Genomic DNA, 12,999 nt, shown 5'->3' with positions numbered 1-12,999 from the left:
GGAGAGAAAGAGAAGGTATTAGTATGGAAGGAGACTAGCATCCTAACTGGAGCCATGTGTTAAATTTGTAATAAGTTCTTACAAAATTTAAACTTCTAAGTTAAACTCTGCTTGAAATACAATCTGGAGATCATTATATTAGACCCGCTATCATATGAACAGAACCAAGCAACAAATGGGCAATGTTAACCAAACTATGAAACTGATGTAAATCAACATACTAAGTAAGTAGAGAGTCTGTGAGATTCAATACTGAGTGATAAGATTTGGCTCTTATCAAAAAAAAACATTCTCATTTCGCCAATAGCTAATAAGCAAAGAATATATATGGGTAGTTCCATCACGGAGTGAGAAATCTCCTTCTCATAGCTTGTTTCTTCGCTTTCGGGGATCTGTAACGCTGCTGACCCATCCCCAAGGAGAGATCCGGCAAGTCCTGAGGGGGTTGAAGGTCCCGTGACGGCATCCATGATGGTATGTCTATGGGGTCTATGTCTAGCATGTCCCAGACCGCTGGTAAATCCTTTGGAGTGTAAACTGTCATCCTTGTCCCTCCGCATAAGATAGCTAAACCAAAGGGATACAGCCAGGCATATTGTATGTTTCTTGAGCGCAATTCTTCTAGTAGGGGTCTGAGGAGGCGCCTTTTAGCTAGTATAGATGGCGCTACGTCTTGGTATATAGAAAGTTCAGTCCCTGCAATTGCAACTTTGTCTGCTACCCGTGAGGCGTTTAAAATGGCCGACGTATCTGTAAAGGATAGTAGCCCGCAAATAATATCTCTAGGGGGCTCTCCCTGCTTAGGCTTGGGACGGAGGGCTCTATGGATCCTTTCAATGACCACTTTAGCTGCTCTTTCGGGGCCTAGTAAATCAGCGAATAGTGTTTCAGCCATTTTAGGGAGGTCGTCCTGAAGGTAAGTCTCGGGCAGCCCTTTTATTCTTAGGTTTCTCCTTCTGCTTCTGTTCTCCAGATCCTCAGCTAAAGTCAGGGACCTATCTATGAGGTCTCTATGCTGCTGTAACGTGTCTGAAACATCGTCAGAGTTGGAGCGTATAACAGTGTAAGCGTCCTCCAGAGTCTGGACTCTGTGGCTCACTGATTTCATTTCAGCTTTGATTTCGGCTAGGTCAGTGAGGACTGGATTTAGGGCTTTTGCAAGGGCTTTGGTGAGGGTTTTTTGGAGAAAAGTCTTAGAAATATGTCCAGAGTCAGACTGCTCACCTTCCATAATGCTTTCAGGTTCGGACTCGTCCCCTGTCTCTGCATCCGGTCTGCGATCAGGCGCCATCTTGGATAACATCAGAGGAGTAGGTAAGTTCTTTTTTCTTATAAAACGTTGTAGATCTCCTTGCGATTTTTGGAGTTTTGGGGTGCTGGGGTGTTCCCCTATCTTTTCCTTCCCAGGCTTTACCATTTCGGCTCACACAGGTGTATTTCTGCGGCTCTCAGGAGGCTTAGTGTGACGGAGCTCTAGCTCTGTGCATCCATCACGGCGTGCGGTCAGGCGCCGCCCCCCCCATTCTTCTTGTGAACATGTACATGCATAGGTTCCGTCCTCTTAAAGAGACATCATGAAATACCTTTGATTCTGGACTTTATAAGTATACTCCCCATAGTGTTCCGTCTCTGAGCAATAAGGTCTGCAAATGTGTTTGTTCTAGTTACATTTGGTATGGACCCAGCTTATATTGTTCACCACATCTTCTTGTCTGCTCCCAGTCCTGACCTCTTCCTGTCTACTGGTTCTGACCAATCTCTGCCTGCCATGACTTATACAATGTCTTCCCACAATCCGGATTTTGCCTTTGCATTATGACATTGCGGCTTTAGCCTTTCTACATGCCAGCCATTGGTAATGCACATCAATTCAGGGTGAGCGACCTGGAGATTCCCTGAAGGAATTTCCATATACTGTGCTAGGGCTAAAGGTGAAGAACTCACAACAGAGTCTGCTCCCTGCCTTCTAAAGTAGAGACGTTCTTTATACAGTAGATAGACGGCAGTCTTGATAAGTGGTTGTTATTATGAAAATAAGATCTTTTTTCCTTTTTGAACCAAGGTAAAACTTTACGAGAATTTGTGGATTGCCTTTAATGGTTGATAGATCCAAGAGAAGCAAGAAATATGGAAAACCTCAACTCTTCCATGGTGACCGAGTTCATCCTCTTGACATTTGATGATCTCCACCATTACCAGCTCGGACTTTTCATTGTATTTCTCTTCATTTTGATCATTGCTATAATGGGAAACCTAACATTCATTATCTTAATCTTTTACGACCCTCAACTTCAAGTCCCAATGTATTTCTTCTTGGCCAACCTTTCAATTACAGACATCTGCTTGTCTTTGGTGACGGTTCCTCAGATGTTGAAGAACTTCTTGCTGGAAGTCAATAAGAGGGTTATATCATTTGATGGATGTATGGCCCAAATGTACTTCTATTTCATTTTTGCCAGTGTTGAAGGCTTCTTCCTTGCTGTCATGGGTTATGATCGATATGTAGCAATTTGTTGCCCTCTCCATTATATGATGGTAATGAATATAAAACAGAGTGTGAAATTTGTTGCTATTTGCTGGGCGCTGTCTACAGCTAACGCCATTCTACACACCTCCTTGACATTGAGACTCTCGTTCTGCAAAGACAACCAAATCAACCATTACTTTTGTGACGCAGTTCCTCTTTATAAACTCTCCTGCTCAGACACCACCATAAATGAACTGGTCATCTTCACTGAAGGATCCATTGATGTCATTTGTCCATTTCTGCTCATCTTAGTGTCTTATGTCTGTATTATTTTCACCATTCTCAAAATCCGATCTGCAGCAGCAAGGAGAAAAGTCTTTTCCACCTGCTTTTCTCACCTGACTGTGGTCACTTTTTATTTTGGGCCAATAATGTTTATGTACTTTCGCCCTACATCTAGCTACTCTTTGACCAAGGACAGGATAGTCAGTGTGATGTACACCATTCTCTCACCTATGATAAACCCTTTCATCTACACTTTGAGGAACAAAGATGTCCAGAAGGCTTCACAGAAGTTCTTTGCCAGGATAAGACATGGCTAACTTTTAATGTGGAGCGTTCCTCATTTCTTTCATAAAGTAAAGATGAATGTATGTGATATTGTCTTCTTCATTTCAATGTAAAACACACATACAGCTCAGAGAACAAAGTAGGTCTGACAATCCACTTAGATACTGTATGACCAGGTGATGGAGATGTGTAAGTCAACTTTCTATTAAGTATTACTACTATCTATGGTCCATTCTGACCATGTTATGGGAGGTTATATAGGGTACTCCTTGCCAATCACTAGACATATTACAAGTCCAAAAAGGCTGCCAATAGTGACATACACCAACCAAGGCAGAGTTCTATGGAGAAGATGACATCATGTAGGATTCTTTCATTATTGGTGCAGTAATTGGGAATACCTGTAAGGTCATTTTTGCCAAATAAAAGTTATGCACCCCATTCATAGAAGTCAAGACCAGGTTCAAGATCAAGGCATCTTTTCTCAAGTTATCATGTTGTTATCAAGAATGACAACCATCATAGACCAGCTGTGAAGCGACGTCTTCTGGACAATGGACATCTGAAATCTCTAATGTAGTTTTGAGATACAGTACTTATTTACCCCAAATCCTCCATACTCAGTCAGGTGGGCATCACTCATAGAAGTGCCAAAAATTGGAGGAACAATAGTCTGTGGAAATCACTTGTTAGATGTCTAGTCAATCATTGGGTTGTAGACTGCATAAAGATTGTCCACCATCTTTATACTATTGGTGGAGAGGTTATTTTAATAGGCTACCCCTAGTGTAGACAACTAAGGTAGGCAACAAAGTTTGTTGAGTATAAAGACTAGAGATGAGCGAACAGTGTTCTATCGAACTCATGTTTGATCGGATATTAGGCTGTTCGGCATGTTCGAATTGAATCGAACACCGCGTGGTAAAGTGCGCCATTACTCGATTCCCCTCCCACCTTCCCTGGCGCCTTTTTTGCTCCAATAACAGCGCAGGGTAGGTGGGACAGGAACTACGACACCGGTGACGTTGAAAAAAGTAGGCAAAACCCATTGGCTGCCGAAAACATGTGACCTCTAATTTAAAAGAACAGCGACGCCCAGCTTCGCGTCATTCTGAGCTTGCAATTCACCGGGGACGGAGGTTTCCGTCCAGTTAGCTAGGGGTTAGATTCTGGGTAGGCAGGGACAGGCTAGATAGGAAGGAGAAGACAACCAACAGCTCTTATAAGAGCTAAATTCCAGGGAGAAGCTTGTCAGTGTAACGTGGCACTGACGGGCTCAATCGCCGCAACCCAGCTTTCCGCGGATCCTGAATGGAATACACTGACAGTGTATTCCCGTATACCCGATATATACCCCCGTTACCCGTTCCAACGGTGTGCCCCCCCACCTTCACCCCAGAAATACCCTGCAAGTCCCCTAGCAATAGAATTGGGGCTATATACACCCACTATTTTTGCTACTGCCATATAGTGCCATTGTCTCACTGGGAATTCAAAGAATATATTGGGCTTACATATAACTTCAATTCCAGGGAGAAGCTTGTCAGTGTAACGTGGCACTGACGGGCTCAATCGCCGCAACCCAGCTTTCCCAGGATCCTGAATGGAACACACTGACAGTGTATTCCCGTATAGCCCATATATACACCCCAAATCCCCGTTCCAACGGTGTGCCCCCCCACCTTCACCTCAGAAATACCCTGCAAGTCCCCTAGCAATAGAATTGGGGCTATATACACCCACAATTTTTGCTACTGGTATATAGTGCCATTGTCTGACTGGGAATTCAAAGAATATATTGGGGTTACGTGCACCCACAATTTTTGCTACTGGTATATAGTGCCATTGTCTCACTGGGAATTCAAAGAATATATTGGGGTTATGTGCACCCACAATTTTTGCTACTGGTATATAGTGCCATTGTCTGACTGGGAATTCAAAGAATATATGGGGGTTACATGCACCCACAATTTTTGCTACTGCTATACAGTGCCATTGTCTCACTGGGAATTCAAAGAATATATTGGGGTTACATGCACCCACAATTTTTGCTACTGGTATATAGTGCCATTGTCTGACTGGGAATTCAAAGAATATATTGGGGTTACAAATACCCTCATTTCTTGCTACTGGTATATAGTGCCATTGTCTGACTGGGAAGTCAAAGAATATATTGGGGTTATGTGCACCCACAATTTTTGCTACTGCTATATAGTGCCAGTTTCTGACTGGTAATTCAAAGAATATATTGGGGTTACGTGCACCCACAATTTTTGCTACTGGTATATAGTGCCATTGTCTGACTGGGAATTCAAAGAATATATGGGGGTTACGTGCACCCACAATTTTTGCTACTGCTATACAGTGCCATTGTCTCACTGGGAATTCAAAGAATATATTGGGGTTATGTGCACCCACAATTTTTGCTACTGCTATATTGTGCAAGTTTCTGACTGGGAATTCAAAGAATATATGGGGGTTACGTGCACCCACAATTTTTGCTACTGCTATATAGTGCCATTGTCTGACTGGGAATTCAAAGAATATATTGGGGTTACAAATACCCTCATTTCTTGCTACTGGTATATAGTGCCATTGTCTGACTGGGAATTCAAAGAATATATTGGGGTTATGTGCACCCACAATTTTTGCTACTGGTATATAGTGCCATTGTCTCACTGGGAATTCAAAGAATATATTGGGGTTATGTGCACCCACAATTTTTGCTACTGCTATATAGTGCCAGTTTCTGACTGGTAATTCAAAGAATATATTGGGGTTACGTGCACCCACAATTTTTGTTACTGGAATATAGTGCCAGTTTCTGACTGGGAATTCAAAGAATATATTGGGGTTACGTGCACCCACAATTTTTGCTACTGGTATATAGTGCCATTGTCTCACTGGGAATTCAAAGAATATATTGGGGTTATGTGCACCCACAATTTTTGCTACTGCTATATAGTGCCAGTTTCTGACTGGTAATTCAAAGAATATATTGGGGTTACGTGCACCCACAATTTTTGTTACTGGTATATAGTGCCAGTTTCTGACTGGGAATTCAAAGAATATATTGGGGTTACGTGCACCCACAATTTTTGCTACTGGTATATAGTGCCATTGTCTGACTGGGAATTCAAAGAATATATGGGGGTTACGTGCACCCACAATTTTTGCTACTGCTATACAGTGCCATTGTCTCACTGGGAATTCAAAGAATATATTGGGGTTATGTGCACCCACAATTTTTGCTACTGGTATATAGTGCCAGTTTCTGACTGGGAATTCAAAGAATATATGGGGGTTACGTGCACCCACAATTTTTGCTACTGCTATATAGTGCCATTGTCTGACTGGGAATTCAAAGAATATATTGGGGTTACAAATACCCTCATTTCTTGCTACTGGTATATAGTGCCATTGTCTGACTGGGAATTCAAAGAATATATTGGGGTTATGTGCACCCACAATTTTTGCTACTGCTATATAGTGCCAGTTTCTGACTGGTAATTCAAAGAATATATTGGGGTTACGTGCACCCACAATTTTTGCTACTGGTATATAGTGCCATTGTCTGACTGGGAATTCAAAGAATATATTGGGGTTACAAATACCCTCATTTCTTGCTACTGCCATACAGTGCCATTGTCTCACTGGGAATTCAAAGAATATATTGGGATTATGTGCACCCACAATTTTTGCTACTGGTATATAGTGCCATTGTCTGACTGGGAATTCAAAGAATATATGGGGGTTATGTGCACCCACAATTTTTGCTACTGCTATACAGTGCCATTGTCTCACTGGGAATTCAAAGAATATATTGGGGTTACAAATACCCTCATTTCTTGCTACTGCCATACAGTGCCATTGTCTCACTGGGAATTCAAAGAATATATTGGGGTTATGTACACCCACAATTTTTGCTACTGGTATATAGTGCCATTGTCTCACTGGGAATTCAAAGAATATATTGGGGTTACGTGCACCCACAATTTTTGCTACTGGTATATAGTGCCATTGTCTCACTGGGAATTCAAAGAATATATGGGGGTTACGTGCACCCACAATTTTTGCTACTGCTATACAGTGCCATTGTCTGACTGGGAATTCAAAGAATATATTGGGGTTATGTGCACCCACAACTTTTGCTACTGGTATATAGTGCCAGTTTCTGACTGGGAATTTAAAGAATATATGGGGGTTACGTGCACCCACAATTTTTGCTACTGCTATACAGTGCCATTGTCTCACTGGGAATTCAAAGAATATATTGGGATTATGTGCACCCACAATTTTTGCTACTGGTATATAGTGCCATTGTCTGACTGGGAATTCAAAGAATATATTGGGGTTACGTGCACCCACAATTTTTGCTACTGCTATATAGTGCCATTGTCTCACTGGGAATTCAAAGAATATATGGGGGTTACGTGCACCCACAATTTTTGCTACTGCTATACAGTGCCATTGTCTCACTGGGAATTCAAAGAATATATTGGGGTTATGTGCACCCACAATTTTTGCTACTGGTATATAGTGCCATTGTCTCACTGGGAATTCAAAGAATATATTGGGGTTACGTGCACCCACAATTTTTGCTACTGGTATATAGTGCCATTGTCTCACTGGGAATTCAAAGAATATATGGGGGTTACGTGCACCCACAATTTTTGCTACTGCTATACAGTGCCATTGTCTGACTGGGAATTCAAAGAATATATTGGGGTTATGTGCACCCACAATTTTTGCTACTGGTATATAGTGCCAGTTTCTGACTGGGAATTTAAAGAATATATGGGGGTTACGTGCACCCACAATTTTTGCTACTGCTATACAGTGCCATTGTCTCACTGGGAATTCAAAGAATATATTGGGGTTATGTGCACCCACAATTTTTGCTACTGGTATATAGTGCCATTGTCTGACTGGGAATTCAAAGAATATATTGGGGTTACGTGCACCCACAATTTTTGCTACTGCTATATAGTGCCATTGTCTCACTGGGAATTCAAAGAATATATTGGGGTTATGTGCACCCACAATTTTTGCTACTGGTATATAGTGCCAGTTTCTGACTGGGAATTCAAAGAATATATGGGGGTTACGTGCACCCACAATTTTTGCTACTGCTATATAGTGCCATTGTCTCACTGGGAATTCAAAGAATATATCGGGGTTACGTGCACCCACAATTTTTGCTACTGCTATACAGTGCCATTGTCTCACTGGGAATTCAAAGAATATATTGGGGGTTATGTGCACCCACAATTTTTGCTACTGGTATATAGTGCCATTGTCTGACTGGGAATTCAAAGAATATATTGGGGTTACGTGCACCCACAATTTTTGCTACTGGTAGATAGTGCCACTGTCTCACTGGGAATTCCACAAATAATTTGGGGATTCATTCACCCTACATCTCAGGCTCTTGCCATATTCACCCAGGTTGTCAGTGCTGCACCAGCTCGTTCCCAGACAGCTCGGCCCGAAAAACACGTTACCTATATAGAGGATTTGGACAATGAAGACAACATGTTCTAAATCTAATGTCTGCACCTTCTCCAGAATTAAAATAAAGGCAGCGTTTAACTTTCAAATAGCACTGCACAAAGGAAGAGCTTATCAGCTTGTCTCATGACATGCTACTGAAAAGTGTCATTTGTGTATCTTAATGTAAATATAGTTGTATAAGCTTTTTGGGTTTTAGGCACTGCCAAGTTATTTATTACCACCCGCTCCCTTATAATGATGATGACGCCAAAGTCACTGTGGGTGTTCAGAGCTCACAGCTTTGGTTGACATTTGTCTTGCTCTCTGTCGGTACCAGCTGTCTTTTTGGATACCGTAAAGTTATGTTGACTTTATTAACAGCTATAGAAGCTTTAGCCAGGTTGCGACGGTGTGTAACCCTAACAACACTAAGTGGGATACACATTAATAGTCAGTCTATGTACGCTAAACGTATCACTGAAGTAATTTTTTTTCCCTCTCCCCTAATATAAGAAAGGAACAGACATTAGACCTAGACCGGGGTTCGAGGCTTGTAAAAATCCAGTATTATTTGTTCTTCATGATGTGAAATATGTGTTGAAAAGCAACCCAAGATGAAGTCAGCCATGTGTGCCAGTGTGTTACTTGGCATGCCTTTGCTGGCCCCAACTGTAAGGGTCACTCTCCATTTCCTCCATTTTCCACTCCCCTTCACACCATTTGTGGTGAAGCAATGGGATGCACTGAAGTGCACCCTCTAGCCTCGTGTGGGACAGGGACATCAGATGCCACTCCAACCCCCTCGTCTTCCTCCGCCAGCCAACGGTGCGAAGATGAGAGGAGTGTGCTCTGAATGTTTTCTGCCTAGCAGAGGCTAGTTCTCACTTACGAAAATGGCCCCACTTTGACCTGTATATCAGGCACAATGGTGTAGGTTTCAAAGAAACATGGCACCAACAAGTTGGAAAACGTGGGCCATGCGTGGACCGTGTTTGAGTCTGGCAAGCTCCAGATCTGCTACCAGGTTCCAGCCATTATCACAGGCGCAAAAATGCCAGGCCCCAGGTGTAGCAGGAAAAAAAAATGCCATCTCAGCCAGGATGGCATCCCTGACCTCGGAGGCACTGTGCTGTCTGTCCCCCAAGCTGATCAGTTTCAGCACGGCCTGCTGACATCTCCCCATGCCAGTGTTACAGTGTTTTCCGCTAGTAGCTGGGGTGGGGGTTGCAGCATCGTAGGGTTTCAGTCTACTCCTGCCATGAATTTTGGCCTGGGAGAGGAGATAGGCCACCCCAGTTTGCACCCGGGGAACAGACTCCACCACATTCACCCTGCCTGTCATTAAAGATAAGCACTGCAGCATCCCTGACCACAGGCGCTTGTCCATGTGTCGGTGGTCAAGTGGACCTTGCAGCAAAGCGCAGAGCTCTGGGCCCGACTGATGTTATGGGACACATGCAGGCGCAAGGCAGGGACAGCACACCAAGAGAAGTAGTAACGGCTAGGCCCAGCATAGGGAGGTGCCCCAGCTGCCATCTGCTGACGGAAGGCCTGGGTCTCCAGAAGCATAAACAAACACCAACATCTCCAGGGCCAGCAGTTTATCGATGAGGCTGTTAAAGGCTTGGGCATGGGGGTGGGTTGTGTTGTACTTCTGCCTGCAATGAAAAGCTTGGGAAATGTGGAGTGGCTGGGAAGAGGCGCATGATGGTGCAGGCCAAAAGGGCGCATGAGGGTGAACTCCCCAATGTGTCAGAGATAGGTGTGTAGGTGTCCTTGCATCATATACTTGCACCATATTTGGCTTTGGAAGTTAATTTTGTGCCAAAAAGTGGTTAAGACAGCGATCCCTCAGCTACTCCCGTTACACTGTCTAGTGAAATTACCATCTTTGGAAGTGGACCACCACTTGTAAGATCCCAAAGGAAGCAGGCAAGAGATGTGCAGTGCAGAAAAAAGAGATGAGAAAATAAGTGTAGGCTGTAGAGCACAGAGGGATCGGAGAGGACAGAGCTGGTGTCGGCCAGGTATTCCCACAATATGCGCCTATACTTGTCCCTCCTGGTGACACTAGGCCCCTGAGTGGCAGTAATTTGTCCAGGGGGGCCATTAACGTGTTCCAGACCTAGGAATAAGTCTTCCAACAGGGTAGAGTTTTGCATGCCTTTGCTTCTACCCACTGTTTTTGCTGCTTAGCTTCCCTCCACATCTACACTGCTTTCACCCCTAAACATCACCCCAGTTTATGCCTTTGCTTCTACCCTGTTTTTTTTGTTGAATTAGCTTCCCTCCACATCTACACTGCTTTAGCCCCTAAACATCACCCCAGTTTATGCCTTTGCTTCTACCCTGTTTTTTTTGTTGAATTAGCTTCCCTCCACATCTACACTGCTTTAGCCCCTAAACATCACCCCAGTTTATGCCTTTGCTTCTACCCTGTTTTTTTTTTGTTGAATTAGCTTCCCTCCACATCTACACTGCTTTAGCCCCTAAACATCACCCCAGTTTATGCCTTTGCTTCTACCCAGGTTTTTTGTTGATTTAGCTTCCCTCTACATCTACACTGCTTTAGCCCCTAGACATCACCCCTGTCCATGTGGGGTCGGTGGCCTCGTCATCCACCAACTCCTCTTCCAATTGCGCACTGGCCCCTTACTGCAAACCGCACATGACCACAGCTTGCCCTGATGGCAACTGTGTCTCATGATCCCCACTTAGGTCCAGACAAGTCGGTGGCGGGTCCAAAACCCCAAAATTGGAAGGAAATGGCGGATGCTGCAGTATTTCTAACACCTGTTCCTGGTGCTCGGGCCTGGTCTGTGTTGTACCCTGCACCCTGCTTAACGCAGCTGCCATATCCGAAGTTGTGCTGAGCGCATGCTAATGTTTAGTGTCCAGTGCAATGGATGGGATGGGATTTCACATAAGTCTGCCACCCATGGCCACTCATGGTTGAGCAACTGAGGGAGTTGACTTTGACGAACCCGAGGGTTTTGGAGTTGGAACTACATCAAAGGTCTGTGCTGCTCACACACTCTGCTCAACACATGATATGTTTAGTGCCAGCAGTGTGGAGACGTCGCACAACAGCCGTTGTTCCAGCAGGTACAGGCGTTGTAGGAGTGCATAGAGGCTAGCAGCGGCAACTATAGACTTTAAAAACTATCCGCACAAGCGCCACACTTTCTCCAGTAGCTCAGGAACATTGGGGTACCTTTTTCAAAAGATTAGCAGCAATGAGTTAAAAACGTGGCCCAGGCATGGAATATGTTGCAGGCTGCCAAGCTACAGAGCCGATCCCAGGTTACGGCCATTATCACACATGACAACATGCCTGGGCCCAGGTGCAGTGGCAAAAACCACATTGCCGTCTCATCGAGGATGGCATGACTCACTTTGTAGGCAGTGTGCTGTCTGGCCCCCAAGCTGATGAGCTTCAGCACGGCCCGCTGACGTCTCCCCACACCAGTGTTGCAGCGTTTCCAGCTCGTAGCTGGGGTCAATTTAACAGCGGAGGAGGGTGGTGTTTCAGCCCTCCTCCCAGGAATGTTGTGTGGGGAGACAAGTCAGTCCACCACATTTTGCGACCCGGTCCATGCCTCAAGTACATTCAACCACTGTGCCAAGATTGAAAGATAGCGTCCCTGTCCGCATGCACTTGTCCATTCGTAGCTGGTCACGTGGATCTTTTGGGCAAAGCGCTGAACTTAGGGACCGCCTCATGTTTGGGGAAAAGTGCTGGTGTGGACGGCACAGTGAGGTGGCGCAGTAGCCAGCAGGCCCAAAAAGGGCAGAGTGTCCACAAGCTGGGACCCCAACATCTCCTGGGCCAGAATTTTTGAGATGAGGCCGTTGAAGCCTTGGGCATGTGGGTGGGTTGTGCTGTACTTTAGCCTGGAATGAAAGGCCTGGGAGATGGGGAGTCGCATTGCAAAGTGTGTAAACCACACTCAGTTTGTCCTCGACCTATACATTTAGAAATGATCTCCCCCAGCGAGGAACGTGGCCTCGATGGGGGAATTTTTCTAAGGAAGCTAGAAAAGAGGGCATCTTGGGCCTTGCTGGCTCAGGTCTAGCTTCTGTCATGCAGCTGTCTTCTGCCTCTGGACATCCCTTTGCCTCTAGCCACCTTTTTCCCTGCTTAGCTTTCCTCCACATCCACACTGCTTTTGCCCCTAGACATCACCCCAGTCCATGCCTTAGCTTGTACCCCCAGTTTTTGCTGCATAGCTTGCCTCCACATCCACACTGCTTTTGCCCCTAGACATCACCCCAGTCCATGCCTTAGCTTGTACCCCCAGTTTTTGCTGCTAAGCTTGCCTCCACATCCACACTGCTTTTGCCCCTAGACATCACCCCAGTCCATGCCTTAGCTTGTACCCCCAGTTTTTCCTGCTTAGCTTGCCTCCACATCCACACTGCTTTTGCCCCTAGACATCACCCCAGTCCATGCCTTAGCTTGTACCCCC

The 12,999-nt window shown here is 44.8% G+C and overlaps 1 protein-coding gene across 1 annotated transcript; it reads left to right on the top strand.

Moving 5' to 3' along the window:
* The first annotated feature begins 2,127 nt into the window (after nt 1-2,127).
* On the top strand, nt 2,128-3,069 carry LOC142184706 (olfactory receptor 1Q1-like). Its single transcript, XM_075259756.1, has one exon. The coding sequence runs from the start codon at nt 2,128-2,130 to the stop codon at nt 3,067-3,069; it is 942 nt and encodes a 313-aa protein (XP_075115857.1).
* The last annotated feature ends 9,930 nt before the right edge of the window (nt 3,070-12,999 follow it).

This window comes from Leptodactylus fuscus, chromosome 11 (assembly GCF_031893055.1).
Source record: "Leptodactylus fuscus isolate aLepFus1 chromosome 11, aLepFus1.hap2, whole genome shotgun sequence".
Lineage (NCBI taxonomy): Eukaryota > Metazoa > Chordata > Amphibia > Anura > Leptodactylidae > Leptodactylus > Leptodactylus fuscus.
The sequence above is the reverse complement of the archived record's forward strand: the minus strand, read 5'-3'. Positions and strand labels throughout refer to the sequence as shown.